We start from the raw sequence: 24,288 nt of genomic DNA, 5'->3' as shown, positions 1-24,288 counted from the left end.
TCGTTGAAAAAGCTGCGAAGCTGTCCCAAAAGAGAACATCTGTTCCTTACGGTGACATGATATCGTTACCATTTTGATAAAGAATCCGTTCGGTACATAGTCCGCGAAAAATTTGTGGAGGAACTCCTTTTTTTCTTGATGTTCTTTCTTTTCTGTTCATTGCGCATCTTCGGAGACGCGTCTTTTCTTCACCCCCAGTGTGAGAGGGTGGAGGAGCACAGTACCGCCTCATGCATCGAAGATGAGCTTTAACTTGCAGAAATAAAACAAAAGCGTGTGTATGGGGTGACTCTATCTGAACTGCCCTTACCTTGGGTTGCATTTTCTGTTTTCTGATAATATTTTTTCCAGGACGCAAGAGGCGACAGTGTGGTCTTTCTTCCTCTCACATTGGGGAAAGAAAGAAAGACGGGTCTCCGAAGATCCGAAATGAACAAAATAAAGAAAAGTCAACGTACAGGTGGACGCATCATCACAGTATCATGCGCGCAGGGAAGAATTTGAAAATATTTGAGAAGGAAGAAAACAAATGCACAAAAATATTCCGCTACGCTAAACATTTCGGGATTGCCGTTGTTTTCAAGTCATTTTCTTCAGCAAGACGCTCTAAATGTACGTGAAAGTATTGTACGCTTGCAGCAGTTGGAGATTGCCACATGTGCGCCACGAAGTCTCAGAGGCAGTCAATAAGCTCACATGACCATATGACTCTCGTTTTGCAGGATAGCGAACACGAGTGAATGCGATGACATGCATCTTGATCAATGCTACCAACATCTCATCCCTGCATATAAGTAAGGGTCACCTTTCATAATGGCTTCTCTCAGCGGATGAGTCGGTAGCGTATCCAAAGCGCCGATCCAAAGATAGCGGATTCTAAGCAGGCCGATGACGCTGGTTACTTTTTTTGGAAGGGTACAAATCGCTGAGGAACTCCGGTGTGGATGGTTTTTATATGTTGATAGTACGTCCATGGAATATCCAGTGGATTAAAATGGATATCTATTACACGTGCACAATATCCAGGACTACACGTCTTATGGATGTTCATAAGACGTTTCTGGTTATCTGGGAAGATTCAAAGCAGGCCGATGACGATGGTAAGTTCTTTGGAAGGGCACAAGTTGCTGAAGAACGCAGTCTTCCACGACTGACATTAAATCTGGTGTCTCATGTGCCGAGATTTCGGCACATGAAAAAAGCAAAAAAAAAGTAACGTGTGGACAACGTTAATCCACAGACGCGACCGTCTTCGCGTCGCTCGTGATCGCACTTGTCTGGCGACAAAAAATTTCGAACTATGATTATGATCACGATTACTTACCTTCGCAATGGGACAGTTGGCCTCCATGAAGGGGGAAGGTGCTTACATTAACGTATAAACTACGTGTTTTCTACACTGCGCGTAAGCAATACCGTTCGAAGGTAGACATGGAATGATGGGAATGATGGCATGTAGTCTTGAGTCGGAGTGCCAACATGAAAGGAAGGCTGCTGAATAGCCGCATTGTTTTCATAAAAACTCAGGGCAACAGATGTTGCCTGTCCCAGTCGCAGAGCCCACTGGTGCCCTTGCCTGATGCCCCTCAACGGAGAGCAGAGCATAGACGCTTAGCACGAAGACGCAAATACGGCTCGCATTTACAACTACTAAGAAGTCAGAACAATGTCTCTCAATGGTGATTAGCTCCGAGAGTGTTGAAGATGGCCATCTTAGTTCCTGTTTTGGGACAGCTCTTTTCCAATAGCGTACCTACTCTGCCTGTACGAAAATTTCTGGAAGCTAATTTGTTTATTTACAGGGACGACTTGAATAGAAGTCTATGCTACACAACGACAGACACGCAAAATGCGCCTACATTTTCAGGAGTAGTAGGATTCAACGTAGATAATTTCTGTAAGGCGAGCGCTACTATGGATGGACTAACAGCGGTAAGCATCACTACGGGAAAAAATCATATATTTCGTATTTTCGTGTTGTTTAAATTGTTGAAATGTAAACGAGGTCGTAGCGCTGGGAAGTAATAGAACGCTTGTTTTTTTCGATTGTGCGAACTTTTTTCTGCGAAAATACTTTGTTTTGAATTTTCCGGTAACTGCATTTCCAAGGAAATTGTTTCGCGCGTGATGAAAAGAAGATACGAGGATTGACGGCATTAACGTTTAATAGCGATGGATCGTATTAATGATTGATTAGTATTGTGCGAGCTCCAAGCGTCTCAGCAGCAGACTATTAGTGATGAGGTACTCTGGTACTACAGACGGACCGCTTCTTGATAGAACCAAAGAATAGATCCGATACTCAGGTTTAAGGAAACCCAGTGTTGCAAACCTAGTGGAGTTATTGCCGTGGTGTCCTTCTTCACATATGATTAGTGATACCTCCCAAGCAGCACGCCAATATTGGTCCAATATTGGCCCAATGTGGGCTGCCAATATGGGGGTGCACATATTGGCAAGCCCGTTTTGCGCCAATATTGCCAATATTTCTGTAATATCACCAACGTCATATCACCAACCAATATCACGTTCGTGTAATAATAAAGAATTATCCTGTATAATATTCACCACCAATAATACTTTTCTCTGATCTTTGCTTTTTTATTTCTGCGGATCTAATTGATCCACGTTGCACATGATTGCAAAAAAAGCAGACAAAACACGGCATCGCCCAAAAAGAACGAACAACTACGCCCGCCTTGCTGAAGGCCACAAGCAATCCCACGCAGCTGCCAATGCCAAAGATCCCTCAGAAGCCTTCATTGGGATCGCAATATTCTGTGAACTAAAAATTTCCCACCCGCTCCGAGACTACAAAGGAGCGAAACACTTTCGTGACGGTGACGGACATACGCCACTGCTTGCAGCAACTTGAAAGCACCTAATTTTACAGAAGAGCCATCCCTTCCTATCAGACATTGTGTTTTTTACTTAAAGGATAGCGAAGGAAGATGGCGGCTATTTCCAGAACGGGGAATGTTGAGTTGTCGAATTCTAGCGAACGTGACATTGGGATTGCCAAGTACGTTGACAGTTTCGAACAATCTGTATCATCTGCGGGAAGTTGTTGGATGTAACGATGTCCTGAATTGGGTATTTCACACGGTTCAACGTTCAATCTTGACGTGCTGCTTGGGCATTTGTGCAACACGGGTACGTACAATTTTCTATATTTTGAGTCAATATGGGGTGTACGCGGGCAATATGGGGCCCATATCGCCAGGATTTTTCCAATATTGGCTCAAAGTGGGCATTATGGGGCCTGTATTGCCCATTTTCATCCAATATGGGAAAACTCTTGGCGAAACAGGCCCCATACTGGACCCGTATCGCCAATGACCAGCCAATATGGGCCCAATATTGTGTGCTGCTTGGGTCCACTGACACAATGAATACGTCACTCACAAAGCAAGTCGTCTACCTCAGGCGGATCCTTCGCCTCGCAACCAGAGAAACAAAACTCCTGGCATGTATACATCTTTTTTCTCAACACAACTGTATCTGTGCTATTTCGGATCTCAACACTAAACAGTACATTATTTACTACACCTGAAGGCACTTCAGGAAAAGCACGCTTCATTACGGAGTACTACCGGTTTCAGCTATAACAACACTCTGAAAGATGTGTCCTTCATGTGCGTTTGATAGGAGCCCCGAAAGTGGAGAATACGAGGCCTCTGCTTAGACACCACGTTAGGAAACACGCGTGAAGCAACATTAAGCATGGTGTCAAAGCATAGACATCATTTTGAGGTCATGTCGTTTTAGCGCTTGTCGACATATTCCGATTGGCTTCATGCCAGAAGACGAACGTATTTTGGCAACGTCAACTATACGATGCTTCTTCCGAGACATAGTAGCAGATTTCCCCTCAGCTTAAGCCAATCGCATCGACTCAGTGTGTAATAGTAGGTCGCCATCGCATCCTTGAAAGTGGTCAACAGTAGGAGACCTCATGTAGAAAACTGAGTGTTTAGTGCGAGATTATCGGATGAATATAACTACCGAGGTCGAAAGACGCCCGGAACAGTGCACAAAAAGAGTAAACGGACTATTTACAAACGATTTTCGAGCGGATCACGGGTGCGGCCATATTTATGGTCACGTGTAGGTTGACATTTGCTGTGACGTGCGACCAGGACCTGTCCTAAATGCATTGCCTTCTCCCAGCACGTTTTCGTCTATGGAGCAACATTGGACGCTGCAACTGTGCCGTCGAGACAGGGGAATTTCCTTGCGTGTCAGGCCGACTTCGGCGAGAACCGTCCTTATATCCATGCCGAAAGTAGAATACTAAAAAACTCCACACAACTGTGCCACATAAGGTGCCGAGTAATAAAGACTCATAGCCGTAGGGATAATCACATGCATTTGATTTCAGGCTTGATCCGAAGCACGCAATTGGCGTCAGGCGCTGCGTGAAGTCCTGGCGCTAGCGTGAAGTAAACTAAAAATAAAACGTTATAGTTCAGTCCAAACCCGGGTCCCGTTAAAATTCATCTAATGCTGTTGATTCTGAAACTTTACTGAAAATGCTCATGGGTGTCATTTTCATGTGTGATGTGTGACAATGATATGGTGAGTGATGAATACACGTCTCGTCTGTCACCGTTCTAGGGCAAAGGCTCTACAGTGAGCAAATCGTGTACCACGTCGTGTGGGGTTTCGGGACACTCGTATGGCACCAACTTCCTTGGTCCATGCAAGGCTCCGCAGACTGTAAGTGCATAGGGCAGAGTCAACACTATCTAGATGGATAAAGCCTTGTCACCCGTGGATGTGGCGTAGCCAATCAGAACAGTGTTTTTCACGGCGGTAGCAAATCCCGGTCGAACCTTCAGCTTCACCGGTCCCGGGGAGCGTCTCCACTCTTTTTTCCAAATTGGATTATGGATGTGCTGTGTACGTTTCAGCACGGCCATCAACACTTAAAATCCTGGGTCCAGTAGGTCTCCAAGGACTACGTTTAGTCAAATCAGTGGTCTTTAGAGCAACGCAGGTTTTAAATGGCTCCTTCATATGCATTAAGAATCAACATATCAATGTGTGAAAGGCACACCGTTCAGACAGCATTTCTTGAACAGGCATTCAGCTGTGTCTTCTTTTAGCGTTCGAATGTCACAACCAGTTCATCACTATGGCTTTCCAGAGTACAACTCTATCATCCTTGAGTCAAGTAAAAAACTCATCCATGGCAGCGCCTCCAAACATGTACCTCTCCAGATACAACAAACGTGAAACTGTGAAACACAATACTGCAACAGGAATTTGAGGTGCGAAAGGATAGCTTTGGCAGCCACATAGAGTACACTGATGGTTCAAAGGGTGTTTCCGAGGTATCATGCGCTATGGTCACTGGCACTGTTACAAGGTCACATCGTGTGAAGGTCACCATGTCTGTCTTCACAGCAGAAGTGTATGCCATAATTTTAGCCCTTAATTATATCTTACAAAATCGTATTAAATCATCAGTCATATACGCAGATTCTTTGACTTCATTACAGACTATATGTAGCATTCATTGCACAAAAGACCCCATTGTCTATCGTGCAAGGAACCTAGCAAGCACACAGTTTATCGGTTACTTTTCTGCTGGGTACCCTGCCATGTTGGGATACCAGAAAATGAAAAGGCCGATCGAGCAGCTGCTGCTGCCCTAACATACGACATAACGCCCTTTGACATTCCATCAAAAGATGTCGGGCTATATGTTTAAAAAGCAGCAGACACTGGCAGAGCTTTTGGGACCAACAGACAAGCAACAAATTACGCACTATAAAACCTATTCCTCCATCTGCATCCAATCAACTGTATGAGGTGCTATCCTGTCGCTCCGCCTGGGACACACCTATTTAACACATGAATATCTCTTACGGGAAGTAGACTGTCCCGAATGCAGTGACTGTGGGGAACAACTCTCAATCTTTCACATCCTCATTGTATGCCCAGCCTACCAGCATCTCCGTGAACGTCATTTTGTTTCGTGCAATAGAAACTTCTTGCCACTGCGCACCCGGCTCTTCAGCTCGGCAATGAAAGTTTTGTACCCTTTGAAAAGGTATACATGTTTTTTTAGAGATACCGAGTTTTTAAAGGATCTGTGATTTTAATTACTAACCCAGCACTTAGCACTGGTTTAGTAAGCACAAAAATTGTACCTAGGTAAAACTTAATAACGCCACTAATGCGCCACAAAAAAAAAAATCAAATCAAATCAAAGCTTTTAGCTGTCGTAGCCACATAGATGAACCACTGCCGTCCAGGCGTAGTAAACAGGAAAACTTCAAAATAAAGCTCAAAACTGTCCCATATTTCTATCGTCAGTAACTTTGTGGAAAGTGTTCTTTTTATCTACAGATTCGTGTCTATAGGTTTTCGGAGTTATTGGATTCGTAACAGGGCGCACCGCAATCAGACGAAGTCAGGCTTTGTGTCCACGTAGAGAAGGAGGGAGAGGAGGTAATAAGCAGACCTTCTGTATCTAGGTGGCGTTGGCAGAGGCCGCAATGTGAAAATGTTGGAAGAGCGCAATACAGCATAACCGGCGCGGATTGTTTCCCGGTGCCATTGTTATATGGCGTCTAGTTCCTCTACACCGTTGTCGTCATTAGCGATGCGACGCCTTAGCACCATGTGCGGAACACATGGATTACATATGATCAGTGTTCTCTTGCTGGGTGATAACAATCGTGCCGTTCGTACGAATACGCTGCTGTCTTTTTTGGGTGTTGTCCTGTCAAAATTCCAGAACGCTTTTAGAAAAACAGAACAAAGTTATTTTATGTGCCGCTAAACATACGAGAGAATGACGTTGGGACGGATTGCACACTTGCAATACAGGGCGATATTAGCGACACTTCCCCGTTAACGGCTCAAACTTCGCAATATGGGGTCCCTATTGCCAAGTCTAATCCAATACGGGGAAACTCCTGGCAAAACCTTATGTGCTGCTGCCGACACTCCCGACATCGGCCTAACATACGCTTGCAACACCGCTCAGAGTTGGGCCGATGTCGGGTCAGGATATTGGCCCGATATCATTTGGACATGCTGCCGATGTCATTTCGACATGCTACCGATTTGTGACCGATGTTGCGCCAACATAATTTTGTATTTTTATTCGTGTGCTGGCCATCGTAGGGATGAAAACAACGTTAGACTGGTTGTTTGCGAGGAAACTACGTTTTATTTCTACCATTGTTTATTACTCGTTTTATTTTCTGATGGTTTTCTTTATCTCTCGTATTTCCCACGGCGTGCAATGAGCGCGGTATTACCAAAAGCAAGACGAAAAAAAAGTTCGAAAGCTCCTTAAAAAACGAAGCGCAAGAAGCTTTCAAAAGGTACCGGCATTTCTTTCGAAACAAAAACATACTATATATTTCATGTCTTACGAGCTTCCGCAAATTCGAGAGCCCTGCTCGTCTCAGAATCAAAATGGTGGAGGTGACGTGTCTGATTTTAGTTCGCTCACGCATACAAACAAGGCTCGAATGAGGTATTGCTTCAAATATTAACTCTACATCAACGTAACGAATGTGTTTCCTACTTGCTTTTGGCGCGGGACACGAAGTAGGTCGATGGAAAGCCAGTGTCTGCGTTATGTCGTTTGTTTCGGTCAACATCTAGCCGACGATGCCAACTTCAGTGGGATGTTGGTCGCAAGTTGGCAGTGTCGGCGTCTTGTCTCTCGTTTCTGTGATCATCAAGCCGACATTGTCAATCTCTGTGAGATATCAATCGCACGTTGACATTGTCAGCGTCATCTCGCTGGTGTCGGTCAACATCAAGCCGACATTGCCAACTTCAAACTTATATCGGTCGCAAGTTGGCACTGTCGGCTACATGTAGCTTGTTTCGGTCAACACCGAGCCGACATTGCCAACTTCAGCGTGATATCGGTCGCAAGTTGGCAGTGTCGGCTAGATGTCGCGTTTTTCCATCAACATCGAGCCGACATTGCCAACTTCTGTCGTATATCGGTCACAGGTTGGCAGTGTCAGGGATATGTTGGGCCGACATGCCCAACTTGCTGCCGATATCGGCCCGATGTCGTGTGCTGTCTTGGTTGGTGGTGTGCTGAAAACTGTTCTGGACCATGTCGAACAGTGGGAACACATGTCAGAACGCTTTTTCAGTACAGTCCGGTACACACAATACATCGACGCTGTGCCAGAATATTTTCGCAATACCCCAATACCCCACTATACACCCCCACACATACCCCAATTTAAGCAGGGTACATTTGCTCCGATGTGAACCCAATACGAAGTTTTACATTAAACGGGGTAGCAGGGTGTAAATATGTAGCACGAATACGGAAGCTTACTATGCGAGATATCACGGCCATGACCACGGCAGACGTCTACGGATGACGTATCGTCATGCAGCGTAGGGTTACGTAGCGTAGCGTCGTAACGAAAACAAATGCGATGATCGATACCCTATCTGTTCTCATATCAGGGGTTGGTGCCGAACTTTGTATGATTATAGGAAGGCAGTTGCCTCAGGACAGAAGCCGCCGATATTTCGAACAGAGACTGTTCTTCTTCTGGGCACCGTCCTCATCATTTGCATGGTATTTAAAGGGTTAGGTGTGACGTGTTTAAAGGTTCATGCGAATTGTGGGTCAACAGCCCGGAGGGAAGAAAGGTTCCGTACGGAACACGTCACATCTAACCCTTTAAATACCATGCCAATGATGAGGACGGTGCCCAGAAGAACAGTCTCTGTTCGAAATATCGGCGGCTTCTGTCCTGAGGCAACTCCCTTCCTACATTCCACCGGTTCGCTGGATTTCTACCCATCTTTGTATGATTATGTATCTATCAAACGATGGGGCAGAGAAAATGTTTTTCTGTAAAACAGAAAAAAACATTTCCTTGGTACCCTTGAGTGTGCTATGAACTGATCCAAATGACGAGAGCGACACAAAACTGATTAACATTTCGTTATTGCCTTTCAGTCCGGACAAGCATGCTTCGACGACGACCATGCGGTACGTGCACGTTTATCTTCTAATTGGACAACCAACTTTATTAGCTACGCCATGACCAGATAGATTGACAGAAAGCACCAGAATCTTTCGTGAAAACTGGCTGCATCATTCGACATCGTCAAACACTCTTGAATGCTTTATGCTGGCACTATAGGACATTGATCCCAAATTTTTAATCAAAGCTCCAAAAACAATCCAAACGACGCACGCTTAGACACAGGCAGACACGACGCAGACACCTAGCTTCTTTATGTCTAGTGAGAAGTGCCCGTTTCATCTCTGATGACACAGCTTGCAGCTCACGCACCCGTTTCAAGCGTCTGAAAAACGTCGTCCCTTCCAGAGCTCGCTCTGTCCTTCAATCGTCATTCGACTAGTATACCTTCAACTCATATCTAAATATAGAGGTGATGGACATGTAACACAACCCTCAGGATAGCCTAAAATGTCTTGCACTCGTCCGCTACCAATCTCCTGGATCTGTCAACGCGGCTGTCATACGCTAATATGGCAAATACTCGAGCCCTGACTTCGACCTGTTTTGGATCAAACCTCCAGGACGAGAGGGCACTGAAACATCAAGAGAGTCACCACGTCGATAGTCACACGTAGTTGATACTGAGACAGTTACTGAGTTGACTGAGACCAAGTTGATAGGATGATCTCACAATCACAACTTAGCACGCAGACGCTTCATGGACAGACCGCCGTTCTTTCATCACGCCATCCAAGATACTGCAGGCACCTGTGAAAATAAACAGTAAATACATGAAACAAGTACACTGATGAACAATTTGTGCGCGTGTGTATTTGTGTGTGTGCGTGTGACCACTGTCAGTGTCTCAAACAACTGAACTACGCATGCACTATTTACACACGCAATTTCTGCTACAAAATTCTGCTACCCCAGGGAACGGGTTCACTGCAAAAAATCGAAGTACGATTAATTAATGCATCACTGATGCGGCGGAATGCCGGTATTGAATGAGGAAGGGAGCGGAGAGGTTTTTCTCCGGCGCTACGCACATCCATCAGACTGTCACGATTTTCCAACTCGGGAGTTGTAATGCTAAAACATAAAATGGTATTGTACTTTGTTTCGTGTTGAAAGATAGAATAAATTAATTAATTAGCATAGTAAGTGCGAATTTAGGGGTAGTTCCTTCGTTAGTCCCACTTAGTTCGCACTTAGTATTCCAGTTTGTCCTTCAGTTATTTTATTATTTTATTTATGAATTATATATTTTCGATTCTTCTTCTTTATTAACGCCTTTCTAGTACTCGAAATCATTACAAACTTTCGGCCACCTTAGCAACAGAAAAATCGTACGACAGCCACGGTTATCGGTTCTACATCTGTGGCTCTAAGCGGGTCTGTCTCCAATCCACGTAGCACCTATGTCGTGTTACTCTCCGTTGGGGAGCCGAGTGGCGTGAGGAAATTTATCGCATTAAGTTGTCAGTTGCAACGCATTCGCAAAATCAACAAGCACAATTACCTGAAGCTCTGCTGTTACATACTAAACACGGACAAAGGGAACGAAGTGGGGAAGAAAATTGTAAAAAAAAAGAATATAGCTCTGACTGCTTAGGTTTCCTACGGTTGCGAGCCTTGCCAGAGACAACGATATTCCACGATCCACTTTTCCGGTACCCTCTGCATTAAAGCTTCACAGCTGGTTTGAGTCCTGTGTTGTCCTCTTCGTATTCTCTGTTTCTCAAATTCAACGAAATGTACCTCTTTGATTAATATCCCTGGAACGTCTCTACCTGGTCACGAAAGTCCTGAATATCCAGATATCTTTGTGACATGTAGGGGATATCCCACAAAGCCATTTACCTTGTGATTCTACCCAGTAAACAACACATGTCTCAGCACATGTCTGTGTACAGAATATCACGCTCTGGATGTTTGCATTCCGATGTATAAAGCGCAGTTCATATATGCTGGGGAAGCTCCTGGACTATCCAAGAGACCAGGATATGAACACTCATATCACGGGGATGTCGTCTTAGATATACGGATCTGTAGGATGTTTATACAATCTGTTTTTTTACTGTAAGTCTTATTTTACTGTGTAGTATTTCGATAGCGTTGGGAGCAAGCAAACATACATTGTCTGAGCGTCCGATACAGCGTGAATAAATAGTATTCGCGTGTTGCTCTCTTTGCAAAGCATTTACGTAGCATCCTTAAAGAAACAGACGAATGGCCTTACAGCTCTACGTAGCAGGTAATCACAGCAGAGCTGACATCCTGAATTAAAAACACAGTATTTGACAGGAAATTATGTCGGAATTATTGTTGGCATGCATTGACTCAATGCAGGTGTAGCGAAATTGCAAAGGCACATCCATCCTCGTCACCGCTACAAAGTTTTTACGCCCCTCTATAATTAGCGCGATTTCGCTGAAACGACGTTTGCAACGCTTCGTTTCATTCTGCGGTTACGACCGATTGTCATCAAGCAAGATGGTGACTCATTACAGCAGGTATACCAGCAGAGTTCCAGTGCATATTACAGTGGCATTGCCAGATATGTTGTTTCGAGCAATGTGTATAGTCTGCGCGAAGTTATTGAATGTAACGACGCGCTGAGTAGGGCACTTCACACGCTTCGAATTTCGATATTGCCGTGCGACTTCGCCATTTGGAACAGGTACCAATACGGGTTCGTCCCATTATCTGCATTTTCATTATTAGGGGGTTCGCATGAGCTATATGGGCATGAGTAATATCTTGCTGACATTTTCCCCACATTGGTTGAATTTTTGCAATATGAGCCCACATTGCCGACCGACATTTTCCCCATTACTGCTCACACTTTGCAATATGGAGCATAGACAAAATGGCGTAAATGCAGGCTAGCTGGTGAATAAATTCCATGATAGGCAAGCCTGAGCGATGCGCAAGACACGTAAACAAACACAAACACGAGGGCTCAAAACCAGCAAGACGTTTAATAGATAATAACGAACTTCATGAACACGTAGACGATGCGTGGGAAGACCGAGAGAGGGGGAATATGGAATTGAGGACAAAGTGAGTTGAAGGAAGGTTAGAAGAGCCGCTTGAAGGCCGGGTGGATACATACAGACGGCACACTAATACAATTGCCCACACTCTGTATGGCCAATGCGTCTCTCAAAAGACGTTTTCGCCTGTCTGGTTCCCACGCCAGCACCGCTGTCTGCGACCATAGGGGTTGACAATTATTACAGAGCCTTAGGTGGCCCGACAAATTTGAATCTGGGCTGTTTTTATGCTGGCCCAACCTTTGGTTAAAACCTTGAGACGTTTGACCTATGTATACAAAGCCACAAGCTAACGGAATTCTATACACAACATTTTTTGCACGTGGAACAAATTTGATGGTTCTGTGTTCAGCATTACATCCAGGCTCTGGTTTCGAAAAAGGCGTTAAACGATCTAACCTGAAGTTGTTCCTAAAGAGGAGACGGACCCCCATCTCATTCGACATAGCCTTCAAATTATGTGATATCTTGTGGTGGTAGTACGGACCTACTCTTTTTTTCTTCCGTTAAACCTTTCGGGCGAGCATGAAACTGTGCAAGTAAATTGTGCTGGATTAGCTTAAACTCATATCCTGCTCTTTGTAACTTGGCGGTCTGTAGCTTGAATGCACTGAACACAAAATTTAAGCAAGACTTGGTCAGGGCACTGGTTATCAAGGAATTTATCAAACTATTTTTCACCAACTTAGAATGGCAACTCCTTCTAGGCAGAAAGGTTTTTTTAGTTGAAGCATCATAGTGCCAGCATAACCCACCTTTGAAGTGTAATGTCAAATCTAAAACCTTCAATTTCCCGTCGGCAGGATGCTCTTCCGTAAATGTTAATTTGGGGGACGATTCACGAGCCACACGTTGCAGTTCTACCAAGCAGGATCGGGAACGAGACATAAATATCAGACCATCAACGTATCTAGCCACCAAAACAGCGTCAGGCAAAGACGAATTTACAAAAGCACGTAAATGAAAGTCGAGGCAGCCTAAATAGATTTCAGATAGGAATGGTGCAAACAGACGAACCTGTGAAAACACAATCCTTTTGGGTGTATAAAACGCCATCTATGCAAGTTACATTAGAATTCAAGTACAAATTCAGCAATTCTAAAATATCACTTATAGCTATGCCAGCGTGAGACTGGAAACGTACCAAAAGATCCAAAACGCGTTTCACAGCAAAGGTTTTTTAAGAGAATAGTACAGATCTTTGACATCCAACGATATCGGGAACATTTCAGAACCATGAAATGGCAAAAGCATTTTGACAAATTCTTCGGAGTTTCTCAGAGATAAGGGGTTGGGTACATTTAAAACTGACAATGATTTCTGGATGAACGCTGATACGAACTTCTGCCAAGTGCTATTTTCATTAAGTACAATTCTAAGGGGTAGATTGGGTTTATGGTCCTTCAACAAAAATTTTTAAGAGAACGCGCAAGACGCAGTTCCTTTGATATTCTTTACCAAGGTTGACATTTCGTTTTCATTCAAAATATTCGAAACATCCCTTTTCAATGTTCGAAGGTTCCCAATGAAAGGCACTAACAGCTCGTCAATCGCATCCGATCGCTCTTTTAAGAACTCTTCTCTCGGGAGAACACCAAAACGGCCAGATTTGTCAGTTTGAAGCAAGACGAGGTTTTTAGCCTGCAACTCTTCCTGTGCCGCGACCACAGAACGGGATTTTGACACAGTAGCCGGGACCCGTGCATTGGAAAGCTTGGCAATCGAATTTTCAATGAAAGCATGTGTTTGGGAGCCACATTGCGGCATAGAAGCTATGAGGTCCACGTCGGAGATGAAATCGAACTTTGAAGGTTTCACATTAAGAGGCCATACCAGTCGGGGAGGAACTCCGATTCGCGATTTTCTCGATTCTAGATGGTGCCACGGTCGCCGTCCTTATCACGCCGTTCGCCTACGACTGCGAAATAATCCCCATTGTGCGTGGTTCACGTCGCGAGTTTAAGGCGGCGCGCACCCTTTGCGCTCTTTGTCGAGAGGTAAAGTGTCGGACTTTGACACGAAAGGTCCGCAGTTCGAGTCGAGACATTCACGTCTCTTTGCGTGTCTCCTATTGCTATATGAGTACTTTATTTTGTTGTTGTTGTTGTGTTTGTTGTCTGTAATTTTTAGTTGCTCTTCGTATTGTTTTACTAGTGCATACTTACTGTATGCCGACGTACAAGTGTGATCGGATAATACGGATGACAATATGGGCAGTACACACACAGATGGTATTATAAACGAATGTTGCCAGCAGTGAGTCTGAGGACAAGGCGATTCCCAATTAAGAAATGAGGAAATGGCCAAGGAAAGGTATCTTCATATGCTATCAAAGCTCGCCCAAGATGTTTGTATCTCGGAGGCTCTCAACTGGATGTACCAGCAGCTGTAAATTAGGCCATAAACACACAGCGCTTACAGTGCAAGTCACGAAAATCTAGTGCTCGAAACAGTATTCCCTTTTTTTTGTACTCGCTTACATGCAATTTACCTTGATAATAACTCTATTATTCATGCAAAAATGACATTTTGGTATGTATATTTCTGGTAAGTAAGCATTATCAAATATTTGAATTCATTTACAGGGCGTTGGTGCAAAATACTTTTCAAAATTTTCATCGCAGAATAGACTTCTTTACCCGAAAACTTCAGTAATCCGTTCCCCTATGTTCCCTCTTCTTTTTCTTTCACATTACATCGGCTCAGAAAAATGATGTCAGTCGACAACCCCCAGTAACAGGGGACTCCCTTCTTCTCGCCTTGGTGTGCCAGTTTGCAAAACCGTACAAAGAAGACGAAGGGCGATAAAGGCTTCGGGTCGACCAACCAAGGAAGATACGGAAGGTCGAGCGGCGAGGCCTCGCAGCGGGAGTCGCGATATTCCCAACAGACTTTTTTTTTTCTGGACGCCAAGAGGAAGATTCGACAAAAAATAAAAGGACACAGACTAGAAAGATATTAACAATGGTCACCTGACAACATAACAGGTTCTTGTTTGAGTGTTGCAAAAAGTGCAGTTCGGTCTCCTTATCATGTGGGACAGGAAAATCACTATTCTTGTAGGGCAACACAGATGCAATTACAAAATTGGCGTTTCCAGAGATGAATATGAGCGCTAGTTGCCAAATGAAGGAATGATCACCGAGAAGTCGTTTCCTATATTCAAAGCTTGCCCGAGATGCCGGATTTTCCTCCCCGGAAAAAATGTCCCCGGGAAGAACCATCCCCAGGAAAAGCCCCAGAGAAATCTTCTCCGCAAGAACGAAAGCCGTTTGATCGAACGCGGGAAATTTCGTCCAAAGCAATCTGATCGAACATCGTTTGATCGAAACGGCAGCGGTCGTTTGATTTTTTATTGGTTCGTTTGAAGCAGATGCATACTCTAAACAAGATTGAACTAAAGTATTATATGACTGTTAATAGAATATCTTTATTTTATACTATGGCGAAATTTCCTTCTTAGCATTCAGACTTCGGGTGCCTTTCGTGTACATATCACTATCATCGTTCCCTGTCGTCAGCAATGAAAAGGGTGCAGAGAAGAAGCACACACTATTGGCTGCTCCCAACTTGAAGACATTTTCTTCGGTATGCGTCCCACTTGTTCGCGGGATACAACAACAACTTTATTTCAGGATGATAGGTGGGGAGTTTCATCGCCGGGCGCGATACTCTACCGCATTGCTGGAGGTGAAGTGGGGACTGAAGTAATGGGTCCCGTTACAATTTCACGGGATACTTCCGCATTGTTCCATTCAATTTAGTTTCCTTTCGGATGGGAGAGAGTAAAAAGCGAGAAGCTGTGCTGTTAGTGAATGACGAAGGTCCGCAAATAACCAGTGGCCTCCTCTCTTTAGCTGAAAAAAAAAAGAAGCAAAAAACAAACAAACAAAGAAGGAGAGAACACTTATTGCCTGCTCCGTATGTTCGAGTCAGAAGTTACAGAAAAAGAGGTGCTAAGGACACGCTGCGAGCTTGAAACTCCCTTCGAAGAATCATCTTTCGAACAAACGGCGTCGCTCAAACGCCTTCGATCAAACTGCGTTCGACCAAACGGCGTTCGATCAAATGCTGTTATGCTGTTTACGTTGTTTCTTACTCATGTTTGTACGTTATCAATTACTTTTCTTCAAATAACAGCTTAGGATTTCGGAATATCCAGTTATAATGTGATGAGGAGGATGCGATGGACTGCGGACGGTGGACTGTCAAAAACAAGCCTAAACTAACCAAACCTCTGAAAACTAACCTAGGACCCGGTTCTAAACTAGGTTCCCACTGGGGACGATTTCGCCGTATCCCGGAAATTACAGGAGCGCCGTTGTGAACAGCTGAGGAAACGGATCATAGCCGATCAAGCTCTATCACATTATTTATTTAAGTTGGGAGACGGGATTTTTTAAATTAACATTGATGCTAACGCATAGTAAAACCATTGAACAAGGAACATAAATGCACCCGCTGCGCCGCTTGCATTGTGCCGATTACATCTGTTCTTTCCGTTCCTCTCTCGGAAATTTTGCTGAGTACTGACAACGCGGTAAGATTAGGAAGCGATTCTCCATCAGCACTAGTGATTCATCACTAGTGATTTTCCAAGGTCCTGCTGCCTTCTACTTATTTCTGGCAGATATGTTGGGAAAATGGTAGCCGCGTTCTGTTATAAAGAGGAGTGCTACAGAATACTGAGCGCAATGACCTTCTGTATTCGTACCAACGAAAGTAAACGCATATGCCCACTATCCTGAGGCTCTGACTTCGCGCTCGCTGAACGTGGGTATGGTCGGACTTATTCACAATACGATTATACTGTGATGTCCAATGAGGTGGTGTCACGAGATTGGAAGGATTTTGAAAAGCTCATACTTTGGAAACGATTCAAGTGTGCCGCTTGGATAGACGCCATGAACTGTAAGAACTTTCGCGATCGTCACGCTAGCTCCTCAGATTTGCAGTATTTGCGTGGGTCGGCTAGTGGCAGTTAGGGGAGGGGGGGGGCTCGGGCCCCCTGTAGCCTCCCCGTAGCTACGCCACTGACAGGAATACCAGTATTTTCATATATAGTTCTTTTTTTGTTGGTGGTGGTGGCCAGACAATGATGTTGATGTACAGTATTTTCAGCAGAAGCGGAGTTGTAAGGGCAATGAAACAACTGAATAAGTGGGTGTAGAGCTTTTATAACCCATAAACATCGGCACAGAAAAATATGTAAGGACAACTGTAAAACCTGTGTCGCACCGACAGTAGAGAAATACAAGCATCCAGCGAACGATATCGCTAGCGCACTAATGCAGCGAACTATATCCATTTAATGTTGTTCGTTGAATGGAATGTAGATTTAATTATTCATTAATACGTGAAAAAAAACGAAAAAAGAAGAACCCTATGTCTCCCAATTTCAACAAATCCGCAAAGCGAACGATAACACTCGGTCGGCTGTGATGTGCTTCATCGACTATCTAGGTTTCAGTTTTTACTTGCATCTATATTTCAGGGGCTTTTAGTGCACAATTATCGCAGTTTACCCACCACACACTTTCTTTTCGTAGTAAACAAGTTGTACATTATTGTTTTTCATCTTCGCTGGCTAGTCTATTTGCGAGCACGAAATGCTATGCATTCCAGTTATTTGATTTCTAATACAATAGCCACAAAACTTATAAACTTCATAATCAACACCATCCCATTCAGTGGTCATTCACTAGAGTGCTCACCCCGTGTCTCTTTGGCCTTTCCGTTTTCAGCCTTCTGATTTTCGGCTTTCTGATAGTTCGACGTTATCATTTTCGGCCTTTTGATGGCTCAATACTTACACTCAGTCAGTCTAAATAAATGCATTGCATTTAGCAACAGCTATTCAAAAAAGAAAAGAGATAAAAAATAAGGAGAAGGAAGCTCTTAAAACTCTTTGAACTCCGTCTTTATGTACGCGAGGAGGTCTCGGAGCACGAATTCCGTCTCATAATGCGCTGATTATTACCCGGAAACTTCAGTACTCCTTGGTTTTCGCAGGGTACTTCACATTACACCAGACCTTTCGTTCAGCTGGTTCAGCGTAGAGTCACTAGTTCAGTGGCGAATCCCCAGTGACCCGGAGCTTTTCCTGATCTTCCTCAGAAGGCTTTCCTTTGTTTGCGGTGCAAAGAACGACGGGTACAGGTTTTGGGTCATCCAACGCGGAACCAGCAAGAAGTGTCGAAAGATGGAAAATCCAGAGAACCGGTATCGAAAAATTGGCCGTATCTCAAATAACGGGATCGAAGTCCCCGTTGAAAAATAAACAACATGAACATGAAAATGCAAACACCGAACTTTTACTAATCTAACTACCTAATGTGCTGTTCTGTCGCGTCCGCCCCGCTAAGCCTAAGCAGCCAAAAATGTGGCTCTCGTTCGCTAAAATGACTTGGACAGACATCGAAATTTCATGCCAGATGTAAAACCCCGAAAAACTAGGGAACACGGAGGGACAGACACAAACACGAAGTCTCAAAAACAGCTGTTTGTGTCTGTCCCTTCGCGTCCCCTAGTCTCAGGGTTTTACATCATGCATCATCTTCACCAGCTCGCTTGCTTCCTAGCCATTTTTTCATCGAAATTTGTTGAGTTTGTGTGGTAAATAGTGATGTCGGACTTTTAAACACGGCATATCATCGTACCAAGCAATCGAGCATTGTCGTTGGTTTTCCTTGTTTCGCGAACGTGAATTTGGGTTCCGGAAAAGACTGCTGCCCATTGCGTGGGCGGAAATAATTGTGCAGCGGTCGCTTGATCGATTTTTCTTATTGGTTCACGTGGAGCGTTGACGAAAAAAAAAAAGATAAAAATGAAAATAAATCGATCAATAAAAGAAAGAAAGAGAAGAACAAAGAAACCTGGCAGTTCTAAATGCAGTTATCCTGAGGAACATTTATTTGTGTGTAATCCTCTTGATCGCTGTTTCCACATTACGAACATTACAGGGCAATGAAAGATGGAAGTCACTGAAAAGGTTAGCCAGCTGTAGGGGTCGAACCCACATCTTCTTCACCCACTCCTACAGCTGGCTAACCTTTTCAGTGACTTCATTCTTTCATCGTTAATTTCATAGGCAAATTGAGGCTTTGTGTGTGTTTGTCCTTACTATGTTGTTCCAGCCTCAGAGCATCAGTTCTCTCATATTACAGGGCAGTCATGTTGAACGTTACTGGAATATTTGTAAAGTCGGCCTTCCACTAATCGTAAATACGGCAGATTCTCGTTAGCCTTATGAGACAGTTGTCTGAGTAAGCACAAACCCGGCAAAATCGGGCAAATTGACGTTTCATGTGAAGCGAATAAACTCATCTCAATTCTCTATACGCGCACCGAAAAAAGAAGACGGTTGTTGGCCTGTGGTTGTTGGCGACAATGCCGGCTCAGACGATAATCCCTTTACGAGCCAGCTAAGTAAGCTTTTGTTCTGGTCTCCAAGGTCATGCCCTAAGTCAGCGGTCCAGGAAAGTAATGAGGAGAGAGGAGCCAGCAGTGCCGTCCGGTGCGCACGCGCACGCTTGCTCGGCGGAAGGATACGGTCCGCGCGGTTTTGCTGTCTCGTCAGAATGATGCCGTTCACTGGACTTTTAGTGGGTGATTTTGCGTACTCACATTTCATGCTTTTTTATAAAAACGATCTATCAATTCCTGAAACATATCGGGAGAAAGTAAATGGAATGTTTTTTTTTTCGAAATGGCTATAGAAGTTTAATAAAAACCTGTCCAAAGAGGCAGGGGAAAAATTGTGTATTTTTTTCATGTTCATGACGTCGCCGTAAAGTACATACGACATGTATGAGAAACCTAATAACATTATTCTGTTCATCCCGTCTTCCTCTTTATTGTGAAATCACCCGCGTCAAAATCTGCGCGATAGTTACCGAGAAAAAGCATCAGATATGTTCCATAGGAAATACATTGGGACGGAGAGCTGGTATGCCCTCTTAAGGCAGAACTTTGGCGTTTTGGAGAGGTCTGTGAGGTGCGACGACAGATGCACACTTGCAGGATTGACGGAGAGAGTTGATGAATGGACGTGCTCTTCACGGCGTTTCACAGTAGGTTTGCGAACCGAGCGACGGAGGACTGACCGAAGAGAAGCGAATTCTCTTCTTGACAACGTTGCCAATCGGAAAATTCTTGGGTATGCCAAAAGTGTGAGCATCCTACCGACGGGAAATTGAAGTTTTTATATTTGACCTTACACTGCTGGCAATATGGTGCTTCAAGTAAAAAAACCCCTTCTGCCAAGAAGGAGTTGCCATTCTAAGTTGGTGAAAAATAGTTTGATAAATTCCTTGATAACCAGTGCCCTGACCAAGTCTTACTCCAAATCGTGTTCAGTGCTGTCAAGCTACAGACCGCCAAGTTACAAAGAGCAGGCTACGAGATTAAGCTAATCCAGCACAATTTACTTGCACCGTTTCAAGTTCGCCTGAAATGTTTAATGGAAGAAAAAGAGAAAAAAAATGCAGTAGTTCCGTACTACCACAAGATATCACATAATTTGAAGGCTATGTCGAAGGAGATGGGGGTCCGTCTCCTCTCTAGGAACAACTTCAGGTTAGATCGTTTAACGCCTTTGGTCAACCCCTATGGTCCCAGACGGCGGTGCTGGCGTGGGAACGAGACAGGCGAAAACGTCTTTTGAGAGAAGCATTGGCCATACAGAGTGTGGATAATTGTATTAGTGTGTCGTCTGTATCTATCCACCCGGCCTTCAAGCGGCTCCTCTGACCTTCCTTCAACTCACTTTGTCCTCAATTCCATATTCCCCCTCTCTCTGTCTTCCCACGCACCATCTACATGTTCATGAAGTTCGTTATTATATATTAAACGTCTTGCTGGTTTTGAGTCCTCGTGTTAGTGTTTGTTTACGTGTCTTGATCGCTCAGGCTTGCCTATCACGGCAATATGGAGCCTTTGTGTCAACTTTCAGCCAATATGGGGAAAATCCTGGCAATGCTTCGCCTTTGTGGGTCAATATTCTGTGCTTCCTGAGGACGTTCGTGGGACCTTGGTTGCCTGCTGAGAACACGCGCAATACATGTAACAACACTTTTTCAGTACAGCCTGGTTGCTCAATATATTTAAGAGAAATACTAAGAAGCTGAGGCTGAATATAACAAAATGAGAGGCTCAGCGAAACTGAAGTTCGAAAATGATCAGCAGAACCATCCACTACCGCCAGAACGCGGTCGAACAAGTTTGAATCTCGATGGGTGGATGCCACATCCCAGACTGCCCCACCACCGCCACACCAACGCAACTGCCTCAACTAGCCTTGGCTACGATCCTCGACTGAAGCACACTGTGACAAAATCCGTAGCCAACGGAAGCTCGGAGCAAGCGTTGCCAATTGGTTTCGAAATTGCGCCTGCTTTCACCAGCTAAAAATACGCTACGTTCCCTCGACTGATTCGGTATGCCTTCCTGCGGCCACCCACAGAGAAATTAGAGCTCCGTCCAGCTCCTTCCTCAGTTCCTCTTTTGGTCTTCCTCCCCGCCTTTCCTTCTAACCTCTGTCCGTATGGTTTAGCTGGCCTTCAAGAAAGTCACCTTTGCCGTTATGTGCAGTGATTGTTACTGAAAAGAACATTGTGTGAGCATCATCATCGTCGTCATCACTGCCTCTGACATTTCATCACTTTCACCGTGGTGTTCATAAAAGCGATGAACTAGGCCACTAGACTTCATAGGCCAGAATCGACGCATCGACATGTACTAGCTCTTTAATTCGACCCTTTACGAACCTAAAGTCTTAATGCTATCTTCTATAACGACTAACTTGAATAAAAGTCGGCGTTGGTAGCACGCCTGCTGTTCACACCTTTATTCATCGATATATGACCTGGCCAAATGAAGATATCATCTGGACCACCACTGTGTCATCACGCGACCAGCTGGGCGACACCGTCATTAATTTTTTTGTGCCTGACATGGCGCGGTCGACAGGAGTTCCACTCTATTACGGGGCAAGATGGTTCCATATTCAGTCGGTTCCGATTCCCTGCGGCATCTATTTTGTACAGTTCAGTACTCACTGTTGTGTTCACCTCCTTTTCGGAGCAGAATAGAATTTTCGCGCGCTTGTCTCCCAAGCTCTCTTAGAGATCAGGAAAGTTCCTTATCTTGTACATTTTTCTCCTCGCCGCGGAACACCATCTAAGGCTGATTAGCAATATATGCGAGTTTAACGTGACGAATTTACGTCATTTTATGGCTTCGATCACGGATGATTGTGTTAACAAGAAGTTAGTTTTCATTTTCTACATTAATCTTACGCAAGTTCGGTGGAACGCTTTGCCACTGAAGTCTCTCAGGAAAATCAGTCGCTCTACCAAGACAAGCTCGTACTACCTATTACCGAGCTAATGCCTTTCATAAAACGCCGGCTGTTCCATACCTTTATCCATCACTATCAATCTTGGTCAAATGTTGATATAATCTGGACTGCCGCTTTTGTCATTACCGGCCGTCAGCGACTAGCCAGTCTTCCATTTTTTGTCCCTCGAAGTTCCCCGCTTATTGTATTCCTTACTGTTTTCATTCATTGGTGATTAAATATTGGTAACGATTTCCGTTCCTGCAGGATGTATTTCGGTTGTTTTTGTGCCTCAGCTCTTTCGGTGTCGGGCTCCGTTCTCGTTTCTGTTCCCGATTTTGGTAAGACGAATGAAAATACATTTTTGTTTCTGTTTCGGTTTCTGGTGTTAGTAACGAAACCATTATCATTTCTGTTTCTATTTTTGTTTCCGATGAAATTCAGGTAGATACCGTTCATAGTTTCAGCATCTGTTTCCCGTCACAATCCCTGGTTGCGTGGCACGAAACAGAAAAATGTTCGAAGGTTCATGATTCATATAGCCGCGGAGATGCATTTTGTACTCAAATAGCGCACAATACACGACGGGAAAGTCATTGGCTATCCAAGTGAGTTTGGACAACGTCGCATGTCTTCATGTACAGTTCTACGTATATCACATGTATGTTTATTTTTGCCAAGGAAAAAACAAAGCGAATTCGCGTGCCGATGCTTTCATTTCAACGACTCAGCTGAAATGACGATGGGTCTAAAGTTGAATAACTCTCATACGATTCACGTTATTGGACCGCGATTTGGATTCAGACACAGGCGTTCATCTATGTGTACGTCCATGGTGCGATCTGTTTAATGAACGCAACAACACAGCGCAGCAACCATCGACGACACAACATAGGCGCTGAGTAACAGCTGAAGTTTATGCTGTGCACCGCAGGAAAATAAAAGGGTAATGGGAGGGAACAAGGGAATACAGGGCACATTGGCTACACAGGAGAAGCCTCTAGATAGGCAATCTCCCGTAGTTGAAGCTCAATGCAAAGTGCACTGACAGCTTTCTTTTCTGTCACGCATCGTGAGAGATTCGAATATCGCTCTAGTGCACTGATCTCTCTGTCTGGCGAAAACCCGAGTGCTCCCTAATATAGGTCAGTAGCCAGATGCTCCTGAGTGCAGCGCCAAATTGTTTTCTGTCCCTGATTTTAGAGATGTAGCATGTTACATAAGCCTATCATTAAGGTACCTCCCCGTCTGGCTTACGCACGAATTGTCACAGGTAACCGGAATGTCATAATGGACAAAGTCGCTCTACTTTCCGTGCTAAACAATAATCGTTTCTCCTTTTTTTCCTACAGCTGTGCTTCTTGAAGCAATGTGCAAAGAAATACAGCGAGATAAAAGCGCTGTCCCGTCGTAACTGGAACCTACCAGACAGCCATTACGACGAAATGGATGCCTGTGCTAAATATCCATGACATGACGTTCATCTGCTCCAGATTACCTGGTCGTGTCGTGCTTGGTACTTCGATTCGACTAAGTGGCTGCTGCCGCTGTCTTGTGTTCAATATTGCTGTTCAATATGTCACTCTATAACAGATTGATGCTCATTTGCCACTTGTGCGATAATTGTTCAAACTGTGCTACAAGAGCTATAACGTGAGGTTGCGTAAAGTTGGAGGCAACTCAAAACGCGGCTGATTCTTGGATGGTTATCCTACATCACGCGCTCTGAGTGCCGTCAAACTACTTTGCAAGTGTAGGTTATCCGGATGGTTTTAAATTTGGTTTGCGAATGTCAAGGCGAACGACAGGACAGAGATAACCATGACACATTACGCGTTTTAAATACGCAATAACACTTGTCACTTGTACACCTGGTTCGGTTGGGTTAGGTTAAAGGGAGACTCCGCAAGGATTT

General features: G+C 44.3%; 2 protein-coding genes across 3 annotated transcripts in view; both read left to right on the top strand.

Annotated features, from left to right (window-relative positions):
- LOC135373656 (uncharacterized) overlaps nt 1-433 on the top strand; it is a 69,186-nt gene extending 68,753 nt beyond the window's left edge. Inside the window, exon 11 of the mRNA XM_064606753.1 lies at nt 352-433. Coding sequence (XP_064462823.1) covers nt 352-433 — 82 coding nt within the window. The remainder of the gene's footprint in view (nt 1-351) is intronic.
- A 303-nt stretch (nt 434-736) lies between these two features.
- LOC135373645 (uncharacterized) lies at nt 737-23,984 on the top strand. 2 transcript variants are annotated; one of them, XM_064606743.1, is made up of 5 exons: nt 737-794; nt 1,803-1,932; nt 4,618-4,719; nt 8,966-8,998; nt 23,726-23,984. In XM_064606743.1, the coding sequence occupies exons 1-5, from the start codon at nt 751-753 to the stop codon at nt 23,843-23,845; spliced, it is 429 nt and encodes a 142-aa protein (XP_064462813.1). In that variant the 5' UTR covers nt 737-750; the 3' UTR covers nt 23,846-23,984. The 2 variants fall into 2 exon arrangements, with proteins under 2 accessions (XP_064462813.1, XP_064462812.1); XM_064606742.1 differs by having other exon boundaries at nt 738-1,932.
- The last annotated feature ends 304 nt before the right edge of the window (nt 23,985-24,288 follow it).

Source organism: Ornithodoros turicata, unplaced genomic scaffold, assembly GCF_037126465.1.
Source record: "Ornithodoros turicata isolate Travis unplaced genomic scaffold, ASM3712646v1 Chromosome28, whole genome shotgun sequence".
NCBI classification, from domain to species: Eukaryota; Metazoa; Arthropoda; class Arachnida; order Ixodida; family Argasidae; genus Ornithodoros; species Ornithodoros turicata.
This window is presented reverse-complemented; position numbering and strand designations above follow the sequence as displayed.

Excerpts from the sequence above, each read along its gene's own strand:
- LOC135373645 (XM_064606742.1), top strand. The coding sequence starts at position 1,705 with ATGGCCATCTTAGTTCCTGTTTTGGGACAGCTCTTTTCCAATAGCGTA. Across the intron at positions 1,933-4,617 it reads CTATGGATGGACTAACAGCG|GGCAAAGGCTCTACAGTGAG; the intron begins GTAAGCATCACT and ends TCACCGTTCTAG. Across the intron at positions 8,999-23,725 it reads GCTTCGACGACGACCATGCG|CTGTGCTTCTTGAAGCAATG; the intron begins GTACGTGCACGT and ends TTTTTCCTACAG.